Source organism: Pholis gunnellus (genome assembly GCF_910591455.1).
Source record: "Pholis gunnellus genome assembly, chromosome: 19".
NCBI lineage: Eukaryota > Metazoa > Chordata > Actinopteri > Perciformes > Pholidae > Pholis > Pholis gunnellus.
Genome location: NC_136546.1, coordinates 15991337 through 16008881, shown reverse-complemented (window position 1 = coordinate 16008881; position 17545 = coordinate 15991337). Strand labels below are relative to the sequence as shown.

The window sequence follows — 17545 nt, the reverse complement described above, 5'->3', positions numbered from 1 at the left end:
TCCAATTAACAGAGCAAATCTACGATATAGGAGGGTATCGCACAATCAAGCCCCACTCATCCCTCACCTCCTCTAGCCCCATCCTCAAGCCTGAATTACAAAGAATAACAGGGTACTTCATCCCAGGAGTGACACAGGAAAAAGGTAGAAGTCGGAATTCATATTTAGAACAGAGAGAAAGTAAAACTCAGTTAAGAAATGAATAAAAAAAGGGAGGTGGGGGGTGTTCAGTTATTTCCAACATATACAGATTGTATGACTGATAATCTACAGAAAGACAAAAGACAAAGAAAAGTGAAAAAATAAGTCTTTAGTTTGTTTCTAGAATCTTAAAGTATTTCAGGAAAGGTCCCCACACCTTTTGGAATTCATTATTTGAGTTACAAACTGTTTTATAAGGACAGCACACTCTCCCTCTCCTTACTTATCCTTCCTCCAATCTGTCTCTATGTCTGTCTGTTGCTAAACATTGACGACAAATGTCATTCCTCTCGCTGGATGTGCTCTAAAACAAACATTTTGCCTTTTCGTTAACCGTTGTTTCATCCTACTGGAAATCTCCATTAAAAGCTAAGATGCTCAGAGAGATAATGCTATTATCAGTGAAACAATGACATTTTTTCATAGTGCTAGATAACGCTTGTGGACGGTCTTACAGCACAAACAGCCACTCGCACACAAAAAAAAGAGAAGAAAAATGCATGTATATGATGAAGTAGAAGAAATAATATTTCTGGTGATTATGACCACATTTAGCAATAAGTAATTATTTACTTTAACTCTGCCTGATTTATTTTGAACAAAAAATCTATTTTACAGCTCTGTCTGAGGACCAGTTGCAGTCATACCACAGGTGATTTGATGGAAGATGTTGGTTAACCTCAAAATGCATCATTAATGAACCACAAATCATCTGCAGTTCTCTGTGACAAATGTGAGAACCACACCCTCAAACTGTTTCTCAGCATTCTCTTCTTTCTCTTATCATCATCAAGTCACAGGCATCACTGGTATTTGGTGGTTTTTTGACGATAATATGATTAAACTTCCTGGAACGACGAGCTTCCGCATTAACAACATTATCCATGTTCCCTTTTTTGGCACACAGTGCACATGTTCCTAGAAGCAAATGCATAAAGGAGTGGATTTATGAAGCTATTTACAAAGACCAAAGCGCTAACAATGTACAAGATGTCTGTGCAAGACTTCAACAGCCTGTCATTTTGGAGCCAAATAGCTGTCACACAAAGCATATTTGTGATATGAAATGGCATCCATAGGACAAAAAAGGTCACGATGATACTTGTGACCAGCCGGGTCGTCTGTGGGTTGTTGAAGAAAGCTGCCTGCTTGACTTTTCTGTGGAGGCTGATGTATGAAAATACTACGACAGTTATTGAAACAATTCCCACCAGGATCTCTGACAGCAGCACGGCCACCTGCTGGGCCGAAGAAGAGAAGTCAGGTTTGCACATTGTCGAGTGCTGGTCCGAGATCGGCTGTCGAACCACTAAAGACGGGATGGACATGATCATCGCAATCAGCCAGAGCAGACCCAGCATCCTCTTCTTTCCTACCTGATCGAAGCATTTCTGCAGTTGCACCACCTGTAGGTAGCGCTGGACACTTAATACCGTCACAGTCAGCAGGCTCCCATAAACGCTGCAGTAAACAAGATACGAGAGGATCTTACAGGTCACCAGGCCGAGGGTCCAGTTGTACAGATAATTGTAAATCCACAGGGGCAGGGTGAGCAGGCAGAGCAGATCTGATATGGCCAAATTCAGCATCAAACTCTGGCTCAGACTGGACAGGTGCTGCCAGTTTGGTCTGAGGATGATCACAACGATGTTTCCAGGAACTCCCAGCAGGAAGCAGGGGGACATCACCAACGCAGGGATCAGACCGTTGGAGACCCAGAAGTCAAGAGGTGGAGGTTCAGGAGAGGACATATTAGACGGGACAACAGAGGAGTTGAGTTCGTCCATGCTGCAAACTTGCTGGAAGAAAAGCCAAAAACTGTGAACTGAGCAAGTGATGGAGGAAACTGTGGCAGCCTGTCAGAGGAACAATATGTTCTCCTTTGATGCGTTCAAAGAGGAATGAACAACAAATGAACTGATAGATGCTAATGAACTAAAACCTTACCCGGATATAACAATTTTCATCATGGCTGTGTGGTTTTTTACATGGTGACATTATCTGATGCTTTTTTACATATTCTGTTTCCTTCAAAGAGAGCTTTCATAGTATTTCAAAGTAAAAGCATTTCCCACACAATAATCTCAAACAGTAATGAATTTAAAACAACAAATGCGTTCTGCCTACATGCTACATATCCATTTTTGGAAGTATTGTTTGTTTTGATATATGCGATTGAACATTTTTTAAATGAACCTTGCATGTTTCGACAAAGTAATCTCCCCACCAATTCGATTGAGTAGCTGTTTAGTATCTGTACTAGAGCCTTCAGTCACATCATATGATCTGACATGGAATTGTAGATGTCAAAATGTCTGGGGTTTTTTTTTGGGGGGGGGGCACTTAAAGGATTTCGTATCTATTCTGGCTCAGAAATTTCAGAGTCAGAGTTCATGTTTGACCTTGGAAGAAGCAGCTGACAGAAGACTTTTTTTGACATTTGAGAAGCTCTAAAACTCCTCAGAAAATACCAAGTAACAACGAGGCAAACTCCATCTACTGATGAATATCATGTGATACGATCGAAAGCTCTAACAATGCTGTTCCCAAGGCCAACGATGAACTTTGAATCTCAACTTGTGTCGTTTGTTTGCTAAAGATACCTTCAGGTGAATTACTGTAATTAATCCTGCTATCCACAAACATCATCAGTCAGTATGATAACAGTAACACAGTAATTGAGCCTTTGATTGACGTGTGTTTGCATCATTTACAAGTTGATCTTTTGACTCTTTGCCTGATTCATTCAAATCAGTATCATTTTACATATCTAGCTCAGGAGCAATCAGCACACAAGTGATTATTTTTCTCAAGAATATCTTTATTTAATTTTTTACCAAGTCACAAATTATACACACAAGAAATTTGGAGAGTGCACAACAGAATCAAGCCCCACTCATCCCTCACCTCCTCTAGTCAAATCCTCAAGCCTGAGTTACAAAGAATAACAGGGTACTTCATCCCAGGAGTGAAACAGGAAAAAGGTAGAAGTTGGGATTTATATTTCGAAAAGAGAGAAAGTAAAACCCAGTTAACAAATAAATAAAAAAGGGAGGTGGGGGGTGTTCAGTAATTTCCAACATATACAGATTGTATGACTGATAATCTACAGAAAGACAAAAGACAAAGAAAAGTGAAAACATAATTTTGTTTCTAGAATCTTAAAGTATTTCAGGAAAGGTCCCCACACCTTTTAGAATTCATCATTTGAGTTACAAACTGAGTAGCGAATCTTTTTCGAGCTTGAGACCGGACATAATGTCCCTCAGTCATTGAGCGTGTGAGGGTGGTGCAGCATCTCTCAATTTTAGTAATACTGCACGCTTAGCCAAAAGAGAGACAAAGGACAGTTTGCGGCGTTTGATTGGAATGTATCAGTTTAAAGAAAGAGTCCCATACGTTGTCCAATAGTGAGAGGTTTAAATTCTGCTACCAGGCTGTTTTAATTTTGACGAGATGGGCATGTGTTATACCTCCAACCTTGTCATAGAAAGCGAATACACACAGTTGATTTTCATCATTAAACCACAAATTATCTGCAGCTCTCTGTGACAAATGTGAGAACCTGTGCTGGAAATGATTATACCCGCTAAACCTTGAGTCTTTTAAAGGTGCTGAAACAGAGAATACTATGAAACAGAACTCGTCTTTGTGAATTTTATTCTATGCGCAGAGAAGGTTCAATGGTCATACAGAGTGCAGCGGTCTGCACGAGCAAGAACAGCTCATTACAAGATGAGTTGGAGCACTACACAAACAGGGGGGCTGAGGGAACTTACCCTTTAGACTTCCATTTGACAGCGAGGTTAGACGATTAAACATCGGTTAGACAGGGCAAGAAGGAGGGGGTCTAATCTTACAGAATCTTACACCTGCAGAAGTGTCTGATACACTTCCTTTGCAAAACAGGAAGGTGCTTCAAATAGAGAAGTGGCTATTGAGTGGACGAAGGTCACCGGACTCTCAGCCTCTTGGAAACTTAGCATAGGTGACAAAAGGGACACTGAAACTGTCAAGCAGTATCACAAAACTATAAAACCTGATTATGAACATTTAATAAGTATAAACATTTAATTAGTGTAATGGACATTTTTCCCATTACAAACCTCACCCTCAAACGGACAAATAACACTTTTTTTTCAGCTCTACAAGAACAAAAATAATTTCTCTGTTTTCATTATCGTCATCAAGTTTCCTCACTCTTCACTGGTATTCTGTGGTTTTTCATCGATAATACTATAATTAGACTTGTGACATGCGAGCCTCCGCATAAACAACACTATCCATGTTCCCTTTTTTGGCACACAGTGCACATGTTCCTAGAAAATTCCAAGTAACAACGAGGCAAACTCCATCTACTGATGAATATCATGTGATACGATCGAAAGCCCTAACAATGCTGTTCCCAAGGCCAACGATGAACTTTGAATCTCAACTTGTGTCGTTTGTTTGCTAAAGATACCTTCAGGTGAATTACTGTAATTAATCCTGCTATCCACAAACATCATCAGTCAGTATGATAACAGTAACACAGTAATTGAGCCTTTGATTGACGTGTGTTTGCATCATTTACAAGTTGATCTTTTGACTCTTTGCCTGATTCATTCAAATCAGTATCATTTTACATATCTAGCTCAGGAGCAATCAGCACACAAGTGATTATTTTTCTCAAGAATATCTTTATTTAATTTTTTACCAAGTCAGCAAATTATACACACAAGAAATTTGGAGAGTGCACAACAGAATCAAGCCCCACTCATCCCTCACCTCCTCTAGTCAAATCCTCAAGCCTGAGTTACAAAGAATAACAGGGTACTTCATCCCAGGAGTGAAACAGGAAAAAGGTAGAAGTCGGAATTCATATTTAGAACAGAGAGAAAGTAAAACCCAGTTAACAAATAAATAAAAAAGGGAGGTGGGGGGTGTTCAGTAATTTCCAACATATACAGATTGTATGACTGATAATCTACAGAAAGACAAAAGACAAAGAAAAGTGAAAACATAATTTTGTTTCTAGAATCTTAAAGTATTTCAGGAAAGGTCCCCACACCTTTTGGAATTCATTATTTGAGTTACAAACTGTTTTATAAGGACAGCACACTCTCCCTCTCCTTACTTATCCTTCCTCCAATCTGTCTCTATGTCTGTCTGTTGCTAAACATTGACGACAAATGTCATTCCTCTCGTTGGATGTGCTCCAAAACAAACATTTTGCCTTTTCGTTAACCGTTGTTTCATCCGACTGGAAATCTCCATTAAAGCTAAGATGCTCAGAGAGATAATGCTATTATAAGTGAAACAATGACATTATTTCATAGTGCTAGATAACGCTTGTGGACTGTCTTACAGCACAAACAGCCACTCACACACAAAAAAAAGAGAAGAAAAATGCATGTATATGATGAAGTAGAAGAAATTATATTTCTGGTGATTATGACCACATTTAGCAAAAAGTAATTATTTGCTTTAACTGCCAGATTTATTTTAAACAAAACATCTATTTTACAGCTCTGTCTGAGGACCAGTTGCAGTCCGCACACAGGTGATTTGAGGGAAGGTATTGGTTAACCTCAAAATGCATCATTACAACCTCTTGAATCCTAGGCCTATTTTTAGCCCTGTGCTCGAAAATGTCCTACCCTTACGCAAAGGGGCTTACCTCGCTAACTACAAGGTCTATTTGAATAATTAAAATGGCAAAATAACACAAATAAATGTGAGCTTTGTTAATATGTGTACAAATCATTGTATATGTTACTGGTAAATGCTGAAACAAATGTTACACACAGCTCAAATTGAAAATTTTCAGGTTCGTTTTTTTTTTGTGCCTAAAAAGCACTTTCATTTATTTAAATGATGCACAGACAGGCCTAAACTCTCCCAAATCATATCACAACATGTCAGCAGTCCTTTAAAAAAAAATTGGCTTTGATAGAGTGAAGTATGCCTGAGAAATCAATGCCGGTGTAAAGGTCAGCTGTGGTCAGCCAACGTGAATTCTGATTTTGGAAGCAGCCGATATAGCGGTTTTATTGTACTTTTAAATACTATCTAACTTTATATTTCACTTCTTTTATCACTAATAGTGTTCAATCTATCTAATACAGAAGTTTGGCATCATTTTGAGAGCCTGGACCATATGAAAACTTGTAAAATATGGCTCATTTTTGTAAGAATTTCATTTTTACGTGATGTATTTGAACCTAACACAGCCTGTGATTGGCCGATTTGCGCACTTCCCACAGTTCTGAACTCAGAAGACTCTGGGCATTGCAGTCATTTGTTCTTTGAGGTTGTTTACAGAATTTTAAGCTAATAAAATAATCGAAAACTGTGATCCGCCCCCATGGGTCAAACCCATTGGCCAAAACTGAAATTATTACTCATTCGTCATAGAAGCTCGTCAGAGACTCAGTTATTTTCACAGCACAGCAGAGAGACGGCTTCGAAATGGCGGCACGGATACATTTTTATTTTTTTCCGATTTTCATCCAGGAAACATCTAAAAGGTACGGAGCGTTTCAATGTTTATGATGATGGGCTGAGTTGATATCTGTGGCAGATCAATAGTAACTTTATAATGGTTTAAAGTAGAATAATTTGGAGGCGATAGTTCGATGCAGTTTGTTGTGCTCGTGCTCCTGGATATGAAGTGTGTGTGTGAAAGTGCCGTAGATCGCGGCTGGAATCGATAACGGAGAACATTGCTCGCCTTCTCCTGGCGAGAAATAGGTGAAATTGTGGTAGTACTTGTAGTACCTTGAAGTACTTTGTGTATATATATGTTTTTGAGTGATTAAAATAGGTTACATGGTCCATTTGATCAGAATCTCTTCGTCATGTACGTTTTTGAAATATTTTAAAATATTATTTCATTCGTTCTCAAAAGTGATTTGTACTACATGTGTACACTCTTTGCCCCCACTCTAAAACCCCATTTGGGGCACTCTCGGGTTCGAGAGGTTACAACAACCACAAATCATCTGCAGTTCTCTGTGACAAATGTGAGAACCACACCCTCAAACTGTTTATCAGCATTCTCTTCTTTCTCTTATCATCATCAAGTATTTGGCATCACTGGCATTTGGTGGTTTTTTGACAATAATATGATGAGACTTCCTGGAACGGTGAGCTTCCGCATTAACAACATTATCCAAGTTCCCTTTTTTGGCACACAGTGCACATGTTCCTAGAAGCAAATGCATAAAGAAGTGGATTAATGAAGCTATTTACAAATACCAATGCGCCAACAATGTTCCAGCTGTACATGCAAGACTTCAACAGGCTGTCATTGTTAAGTGAAATAGCTGCCACACCAACCATATTTGTGATATGAAATGGCATCCATAGGACAAAAAAGGTCACGATGATACTTGTGACCAGCCGGGTCGTCTGTGGGTTGTTGAACAAAGCTGCCTGGTTGACTTTTCTATGGAGGCTGATGTATGAAAATGCCAGGACAGTTATTGAAACGATTCCCGGCAGAGTCTCTGACAGCAGCACGGCCACCTGCTGGGCCGAAGAAGAGAAGTGAGGACCACAGGTTGTCCACTGCTGGTCCGAGATCGGCTGTAGAACCACTAAAGACGGGATGGACAGGATCATCGCAATCAGCCAGAGCAGACCCATCATCCTCTTCTTTCCTACCTGATCGAAGCATTTCTGTAGTTGCACCACCTGTAGGTAGCGCTGGACACTCAGTGCCGTCACAGTCAGCAGGCTGCCATAAATGCAGCAATAAACAAGATACGAGAGGAGCTTACAGGTCACCAGGCCGAGGGTCCAGCTGTACAGCAAAGTGTAAATCCACAGGGGCAGGGTGAGCAGGCAGAGCAGATCTGATATGGCCAAATTCAGCATCAAACTCTGGCTCAGACTGGACAGGTGCTGCCAGTTTGGTCTGAGGATGATCACAGCGATGTTTCCAGGAACTCCCAGCAGGAAGCAGAGGGACAGCACCAACGCAGGGATCAGACCGTTGGAGACCCAGAAGTCAAGAGGTGGATGTCCAGGAGAGGACATATTAGACGGGACAACAGAGGAGTTGAGTTCGTCCATGCTGCAGACTTGCTGGCAGAAAAGCCAAATACTGTGATCTGAGCAAGTGATGGAGGAAACTGTGGCAGCCTGTCAGAGGAACAATATGTTCTCCTTTGATGTGTTCAAAGAGGAATGAACAACAAATGAACTGATAGATGCTAATGAACTAAAACCTTACCCGGATATAAGAAGTTCCATCATGGCTGTGTGGTTTTGCTCATGGTGTCATTATCTGACGCATTTCAACACATTCTGTTTCCTGCAAAGAGAGCTTTCATAGTATTTCAAAGTAAAAGCATTTCCCACACAATAATCTCAAACAGTAATGAATTCAAAACAACATATGCGTTCTGCCTACATGCTACATATCCATTTTTGGAAGTATTGTTTGTTTTGATATATGCGATTGAAAAATGTTTAAATGAACCTTGCATGTTTCGACAAAATAATCTCTCCACCAAATCCATTAAGTAGCTGTTTAGTATCTGTACTAGAGCCTTCAGTCACATCATATGATCTGACATGGAATTGTAGATATTCAAATTTCTGTGGGGTTTTTTTGGGGGGGAGGGCCTTAAAGGATTTTGTCTCTATTTTGGCTTAGAAAATTGAGATTCAAAGTTCACTTTTGACTTTGGAAAAATCAGCTGACAGAAGACTTCGTTTGATTTTTGAGAAGCTCTAAAAGTCCTCAGAAAATGCCAAGTAACAACGGGTCAAACTCCATATACTGATGAATATCATGTGATACGATCGAAAGCTCTAACAATGCTGTTCCCAAGGCCAACGATGAAGTTTGAATCTCAACTTGTGTCGTTTGTTTGCAATAGAAACCTTCAGGTGATTTACTGTAATTAATCCTGCTATCCACAAACATCATCAGTCAGTATGATAACAGCAACACAGTAATTGAGCCTTTGATTGACGTGTGTTTGTTTCATTTACAAGTTGATCTTTTGACTCTTTGCCTGATTCATTCAAATCAGTATCATTTTACATATCTAGCTCAGGAGCAATCAGCACACAAGTGATTATTTTTCTCAAGAATATCTTTATTTAATTTTTTAACAAGTCAGCAAAACATACACACAAGAAATTTGCAGTGCACAACAGATATGTGAAATTAACAGAGCAAATGTACGATATAGGAGCGTATCGCACAATCAAGCCCCACTCATCCCTCACCTCCTCTAGCCCCATCCTCAAGCCGGAATTACAAAGAATAACAGGGTACTTCGTCAGAAGTCTGGATTTATATTTAGAAAAAAAATAAAGTAAAACTCAGTAAACAAATAAATAGAAAAAGGGAGGTGGGGGGTGTTCAAAAATTGGCAACATATACAGATTGCATCACTGATAATCTACAGAAAGACGAAAGAAAAAAAAGGGTGAAAAAATAAGTCTTTAGTTTGTTTCAAGAATCTTAAAGTATTTCAGGAAAGGTCCCCACACCTTTTAGAATTCATCATTTGAGTTACAAATTGAGTAGCGAATCTTTTTCGAGCTTGAGACCGGACATAATGTCCCTCAGTCATTGAGCGTGTGAGGGTGGTGCAGCATCTCTCAATTTTAGTAATACTGCACGCTTAGCCAAAAGAGAGACAAAGGACAGTGTGCGGCGTTTGATTGGAATGTATCAGTTTAAAGAAAGAGTCCCATACGTTGTCCAATAGTCAGAGGTTTAAATTCTGCTACCAGGCTGTTTTAATTTTGACGAGATGGGCATGTGTTATACCTCCAACCTTGTCATAGAAAGCGAATACACACAGTTGATTGTCATAATTAAACCACAACTTATCTGCAGCTCTCTGTGACAAATGTGAGAACCTGTGGTGGAAATGATTATACCCGCTAAACCTTGAGTCTTTTAAAGGTGCTGAAACAGAGAATACTATGAAACAGAACTTGTCTTTGTGAATTTTATTCTATGCGCAGAGAAGGTTCAATGGTCATACAGAGTGCAAGCGGTCTGCACGAGCAAGAACAGCTCATTACAAGATGAGTTGGAGCACTACACAAACAGGGGGGCTGAGGGAACTTACCCTTTAGACTTCCCTTTGACAGCGAGGATAGACTATTAAACATCGGGTAGACAGGGCAAGAAGGAGGGAGGCTAATCTTACAGAATTTTACACCTGCAGAAGTGTCTGATACACTTCCTTTGCAAAACAGGAAGGTGCTTCAAATAGAGAAGTGGCTATTGAGTGGACGAAGGTCACCGGACTCTCAGCCTCTTGGAAACTTAGCATAGGCGACAAAAGGGACACTGAAACTGTCAAGCAGTATCACAAAACTATAAAACCTGATTGTGAACATGTAATAAGTATAAACATTTAATTTGTATAATGGACATTTCTCCCATTACAAACCTCACCCTCAAACTGACGAATAACACTTTTTTTTCAGCTCTACAAGAACAAAAATAATTTCTCTATTTTCAATATCGTCATCAAGTTTCCTCACTCTTCACTGGTATTTTGTGATTTTTCATCGATAATACTATAATTAGACTTGTGACATGCGAGCCTCCGCATTAACAACACTATCCATGTTCCCTTTTTTGGCACACAGTGCACATGTTCCTAGAAGCAAATGCATAAAGGAGTGGATTAATGAAGCTATTTAAAAATACCAATGCTCTAACAATGTTCCGGCTGTCCATGCAAGACTTCAACAGGCTGTCATTGTTCAGTGAAATAGCTGTCACACTAAGCATATTTGTGATATGATATGGCATCCATAGGACAAAAAAGGTCACGATGATACTTGTGACCAGCCGGGTCGTCTGTGGGTTGTTGAACAAAGCTGCCTGGTTGACTTTTCTGTGGAGGCTGATGTATGAAAATACCAGGACAGTTATTGAAACACATCCCGGCAGAGTCTCTGACAGCAGCACGGCCACCTGCTGGGCCGAAGAAGAGAAGTGAGAATCGCAGGTTGTCCAGTGTTGGTCCGAGCTCGGCTGTCGAACCACTAAAGACGGGATGGACAGGATCATCGCAATCAGCCAGAGCAGACCCAGCATCCTCTTCTTTCCTACCCGATCGAAGCATTTCTGCAGTTGCACCACCTGTAGGTAGCGCTGGACACTCAGTGCCGTCACAGTCAGCAGGCTGCCATAAAGGCAGCAATAAACAAGATACGAGAGGAGCTTACAGGTCACCAGGCCGAGAGTCCAGTTGTACAGCAAAGTGTAAATCCACAGTGGCAGGGTGATTAGGCAGAGTAGATCTGATATGGCCAAATTCAGCATCAAACTCTGGCTCAGACTGGACAGGTGCTGCCAGTTTGGTCTGAGGATGATCACAGCGATGTTTCCAGGAACTCCCAGCAGGAAGCAGAGGGACAGCACCAACGCAGGGATCAGACCGGTGGAGACCCAGAAGGCAAGAGGTGGATGTCCAGGAGAGGACATATTAGACGGGACAACAGAGGAGTTTAGTTCGTCCATGCTGCAAATTTGCTGGTATCTGTCATACTGTGCACTGAGCGAGTGATGTTGGAATTTAGAGGAACGAGATGTCCAAAGAGGAACGAGGTATACATTTACTGATTAATGATAATGTATCACAAGTTACCCAGGCCAGTCCGTGACCTCACCAGTGAGAACTCTATTGTGTCCCCGGTTCGAAACTTGTGTCACTGGATGACCAGCTGTGCTTCATTGCCAACATCGCTGGGACAACCGACTCCTGCCGATTCAATCTCCACAATATTTGAACGATATGTCTGTTATTGCACCCAGGACTGAACGCAGCTTGTGGTCCATGCTGTTAAAATCTCACGCCTAGACCACGCAACTCCCTCCTGGCTGGTGTGCCCAAATGTGCTCGCCTAACTCTGCAGCTCATCCAGAATGCAGCAGCCCGGCTGTTCTTCAGCCTCCCCAAGTTCTCCTCTGCACCCTGTACAGTGGCTGCCTAAATCTTGGCCCAGATACCGCTCAACAAAACCCTGGACTGTTTGCTTTCCTGGCTCCACAATGGTGGAACGAGCTCCCCATTGAGATCAGGACAGTGGAAACTCTACCTACCTTCTTTCCCTTTTGTCTTTCGATCCGTTATTGTTTCTAAATGTAGCACTTGAAGCCGAGCAGCTCATTTGAGGAAGCTGATATACTTTTCTCGATTCTTGCAATTTGTGGGTGCCATCCACAGAGTGGAATGCACTTATTATCTAGGCCAGGAGAATCATGCCATTGGTTGTGTGCATGCGTGTGTGTGTGGGTGTCTGTGAGTCTGTCCCTGGCTAATCTTGCATTGTGCTGCAGCAAACATCTTAATATTTTGGGTGCCTAGTTACAGCAGCATGCTCAAGTACCTCTCGTGATTGTGGTGACTCACACTTTCTCAAAACACCTTTAATTGCCCCATTTTATTCTGCCAACAACTTCCTGCTGACTCCTCACTCACTACTCTTAACCCGCCCCGCTAGTGATAACACGGCTGACTGCATCTCCGAAACCTCTATCTGCAACTCAGTGCCCGCAGTGAGTCTGCCGTGTGTTTGGCTAATAGCTAACAGAACTACCATTGCACACACTTTTATTATTTTGTATGGTGTGTTTTGCTAATGGCTAATGGCTGAAGGCTAAACTAAACCCTGCTATCCTTGAAAAGTGCAAAACATCATCTGTCAGTATAACGGTAACCTCATAATTAAGCTTTTGATTGATATATGTGTGTCTGTCGGTGCATGTGTGTGTTGGTGTTGCAACATCTAATCAAGGAGAAAGGTGGACTTACTGCTCTGAATGAACTCTTGTTGCACCAAGCAAAGAGACACTTAAATAAACCAACAGACGTCAATATACAGGTTCCCCAGATCTGAGAGATGTAGCGAGGTGTGTTTGTGTGTGTGTGTGTGTGGGTCTGGACTCACTTCAAATGTCACCTGACATAAATCTAAACTTATATTTCGGACCACAAAAGCACCGGATAAACAACTCTCAAAGACAACATTTTGTCTGTAAATCTCTCTGTAAATAACTTGTCATCTAAATGAATTTCCTGGTAACCATCACCGTTCTTTGTGAATTTCCGACGTTATCACAATATTTGCGGAATCTGCAAAAAATACTACAAATTCTCTCCACATGGCTCCACTTTTGGCCCAAAATGTATTGTCATCACATGATCAAACCCTTCATTCATGCTTGCCCCTCCTGCCTGACTCCCCCTTTCTGTCTGTTTGCTCGTTGCTTTATTCTGCTTCAGAGTGGGTTGTAGATTTCTAGGATCTTGCTCAAAGCTTCTCCTCGCGCTCCAGTTTTTTTTTTGTCAGCTGGGAGCTGTTTGAATGGAGAGGTTTTTTTATTGATGCAAAAGAGAACATTTACTGGAAGATTTGGGGTTGTGTTTTTTATTGTTTGGAGGTAGGAACATGCTTGACAAATCTTCTCAAACTAAAGTCAAATCTTTCCTTGTTTACAAAAGCCATGTTTTCTCTGTATCTTTTTTTTTCTTAATTATTTCAGCTGTCTGACAGGCTTACTTCTTTTCTAAGATGTATAGCTCTTTGAATAAGCTCATAGAATAAGCTCAGACCTCTTGACTTTATTTATACCAGAAAATAGTCAACTAATGAAGTCAGAAATGAATTGATGTTGCATGTTGTAATAACGATAGCATTACCAGCATTTTGAGCTATATATTTCATATTAATATATATCAATATATAATTCAATTGCAGACACCTCATGTTAATTGAAAGTAAAATATCACAGTAAGTCGTTGCTGTTCAGTGGTTTATTGTTTAGAAATTGAGCTAGTGCGCCCTCTTCTGGCTTTAAAACCAACATCGACGCTACTAGTATGAGATGTGGGAACAGACATAGAATTTGTATCTTCACCTGATAACAAAATTAAGACATGTTAACAGGTTTTGATCCATTGTCTTTCTATCTTGGTTTCTCTTTCTTTTCAGTGGGATGGGATTCAATCACTATCTGTGTCTGCTGCTCTGTGCAGCAGCCCTGACAGTTTCTGACATTTTTGGTAAAGATGAGAACAGCGAGGTGCACAGGTGGACCAGGCAGAGCCTCCCGGTGCTGCTGGACACACACACACGGCCTCTAAACACGCCTTTGTTCAGGGGCCAGGAGGAGGATGAGGAGAGAGGTCGGACAGAGACACTCTGTGGAATAGAGTGTCAAAGCAGCCTACCACCTATGGACCAGCCTGAGCAAGAGAGGATTCTGGGATATGAGACGATGCATGAGAACGGCACTCGCACTCATACAGATATCAGTTTGCAGGGTTTTAACAAGACGTCTGCGGGAACACCAGCCCACTCACTAGCTCGCACCCGCAGGAAACGACAGGTTTTTGGAGGAGATGGACGCTTTGTGATCTCTGATTCCCATTTCATCACCAACTATCCTTTCTCTACCGCTGTTCGCCTCTCCACAGGCTGCTCTGGAGTCCTAATATCCAAGAAACACGTGCTGACAGCGGCACACTGCATCCATAATGGGAGGGACTACCTAGAGAGTGTCAGAGGGCTTAGAGTAGGGGTGTTGCAGCTCAAGACCAAGAGAAGGAGAAGGGGTGGGAGGAGAGCAGGGCGGCAGAGGCGTGGGAGGAAAGAAGTGGGGGAGAGAGTTGAGGAGCAGATAACGGAGGAAGGTGAGGAGCACAATAGTCTTGATGAAGATGTAGTGAGAGGGAGACAGGGAGGCAAAGGCAGGAGGCGCAGGGGAAGAAAAGAGGGTGAGGAGGATGCTGATCATGGTGACCTAGAGAGAGGAGGACGAACAGGGAAACAAAAAAGTCTCAGCCGTATACGACGTAGTTCTGAACCCAGGAAGCAATCCGTCTTCCGTTGGACACTAGTTAAACAGACCAAAATCCCTCAAGGATGGATCCAAACGACGAGCTCCACAAGCTCAATGTCCCCTGACTACGATTACGCTATTCTGGAGCTGAAACGACCCCTGAAACAAAAGTACATGGAGCTGGGCGTGGCCCCCTCTGCCACCCCTCTGGCACGGATCCACTTCTCAGGCTATGATTCTGACAAAAGCCTGCTGGACGGGCGTGGAAATGAGAAGGTGGTTTACCGGTTTTGTTCGGTGGCAAACCAGTCGAAGGATTTGATGTACCAGCACTGTGACGCTCAGCCGGGCGCCACAGGTGCAGGTGTTTACGTTCGTCTGAGACAGGAAGCGGGAGAGAAAGGCAGGAAGGGGAAGTGGCAGCGGAGGGTGATTGGGGTGTTTTCAGGCCATCAGTGGGTGGAGGGGAAGGGAGGGGAGCAGAGGGATTTTAATGTTGCAGTGAGGATTACGCCACCCAAATATGCGCAGATCTGTCACTGGATCCATGGAGATCCAAATCTCTGTAAAGAGGTTTGACTGCAAAGTGATGGAGCTAGAAAAATATTCTTTTGTCAGTTGCAAAGAGACTCAGAGATCTGGGCCTGTGCGTATAAAACGTAAGAGTCTTAGGAGTGGTCCTCAACTTTGACTAATTAGTTGAATTTATCTTTAAGCTTTGTACAAAAAAATGCTAACTTTTGTCAAAGTATACATGTGAGTCATGAGTGCAGACTGTGGTTTTGTCAGTTAAGGACTACAGTCATGTCAATCCAAAATGCACTCATGCTCTCATGCACTTAAACAGCCAATAGCACTCCTCCAGAGGTTATGTGTCATGGCTGCATTAGTCATGAACCTTTACCCTATAGTCTACCCATCATTAATTAATAATAAATGCTTCAATATATACATGCAAGAAGAAAGCTTTTAGAAAATAGTTTAAGATATTTTTTAATTTTTTAATTTTCCAACATGGCAGTGGCTGAGCTAGCGGCTTGCAGCTAACGGTGCTAACAGCGCAAATAACAGTGCTTGCAGAGCTAACAGTGTTCACCTAAGGGCGATGGCGGCGTTATCAACTACCGCCGTGCGGCTGACAAAAAATGTTGCAGGAGACCTCTGGAACTGTTCCGAACAAGTGGAGAACTGAAACAAATTCTTATCATTAATAATGTTTCTGCATAGCACTATTATTGACACATTTAAGAACAAATTTCACTCTTAGCAGCTTTATACATACTGACCCAGGAATGCTGAGCTGACACCAGCTGAACACCTCAGTAACAGTTTGTCAGGCAAATCTATAATCCAGGAATCCCGCAGTTCACCCTGTTTTTTTTCTCCTATGTTGCACAATTATCGTTGTATAATAAGTCAGTAAACTATGTTAAAGAAATAGTAACTCTACACAACATATATATATATATGTATTTTATGAAGTTTAAACTCTTGTAATTTTGTCTGTTATCGAACAGAAATGTTTATGCCACAAACACATTTTCCTGTCAAAAGCGATAATTCATGCTGATAACAAATAAAAATGTTGAATTTTCAAACAAGTCCTCAAAATCAGAACAGAGATAAGTGATGAGCCGTGAGGGTAGTTTGGATCAGTGTATTTGTCTTTTATTGCATCTCATTTGGACTCACATGCAGGTGGGGATGAGGGAGAAAGAACGATGCCATCCATAATAACCTCCAGAAAAAACAACACAGCCTTCATTTGAATACTTAGCAAACATTATTTATCCACATTCTTTTTGTTTTTTTTTATGTGTCATAGTCATCTTTATTTTTCTTTCAACACTTCGTTAATGCCACAATGGAATAAGATACAGTCACTTTTGGAAATAAACAACACACAAAACATCCAGCGTATACTTGAGTGCTTTACAGTGAGAGTCCTCAAGACTGCCAGTGGCAGTACATTAACAAATGTACCGACCGCTGCGGCGTCACTCAAAGAGGACTGAGGCCACATCCCAATCACATACACAAGTGCCTCCTTGTCCCTTTGATTTCCACCCTAACATTAAGTCATCTTGTGTGGAGACCGAGACAAGGAAAGGAGCTCTCTGAGAGTATTAGAATGCATCCTAGATTGACCTGTGTTGCATGCTATGATGCAGTATCACTCCACACCAGCTGAGGGCACAACAGGGGCAACGTTTCCTTTCAATACTGCCTCCGATTACAGATTGAGAGGTATATACAAAGAAGGCGGGAATAATTTTTTTGTCTACTTGCCTTATTTTCAACCGTATGATTTGACATAACAAAAAATATGATACATTTTTTGTCTCTCAAAATAAAGATTAAAGAAAATATGTATAGTCTATCATTTGAACTCAAATGTTTGCATGTTTCATACAATCCCTAAAAAAAAGTAAAACTGAACACAATTTGATGTGTTCGATGATAAGTCCGGATTTGCAGTGCAAGTTGTTTTCAGGTATATTTTGAACTGTTCTCTAAAAACTTGAAAGT

At 41.3% G+C, this 17545-nt stretch overlaps 3 protein-coding genes across 3 annotated transcripts; 1 reads left to right on the top strand and 2 right to left on the bottom strand.

Annotated features, from left to right (window-relative positions):
* Positions 1-19: 19 nt before the first annotated feature.
* Positions 20-8259, bottom strand: LOC306711703 (leukotriene B4 receptor 1-like; the record flags this gene model as incomplete). Its single annotated transcript, XM_079180719.1, has 3 exons — positions 20-90; positions 1247-1700; positions 7972-8259. The coding sequence occupies 3 exons, from the start codon at positions 8257-8259 to the stop codon at positions 20-22; spliced, it is 813 nt and encodes a 270-aa protein (XP_079036845.1).
* Positions 8260-10783: 2524 nt separating this feature from the next.
* LOC306711702 (leukotriene B4 receptor 1-like) lies at positions 10784-11692 on the bottom strand (the record flags this gene model as incomplete). Its single annotated transcript, XM_079180718.1, has 1 exon — positions 10784-11692. One exon carries the CDS (start codon positions 11690-11692, stop codon positions 10784-10786), a length of 909 nt encoding a protein of 302 aa, XP_079036844.1.
* Positions 11693-14170: 2478 nt separating this feature from the next.
* Positions 14171-17385, top strand: LOC306711063 (inactive serine protease 35-like; the record flags this gene model as incomplete). Its single annotated transcript, XM_079179838.1, has 1 exon — positions 14171-17385. The coding sequence occupies one exon, from the start codon at positions 14171-14173 to the stop codon at positions 15593-15595; it is 1425 nt and encodes a 474-aa protein (XP_079035964.1). The 3' UTR covers positions 15596-17385.
* Positions 17386-17545: the final 160 nt, after the last annotated feature.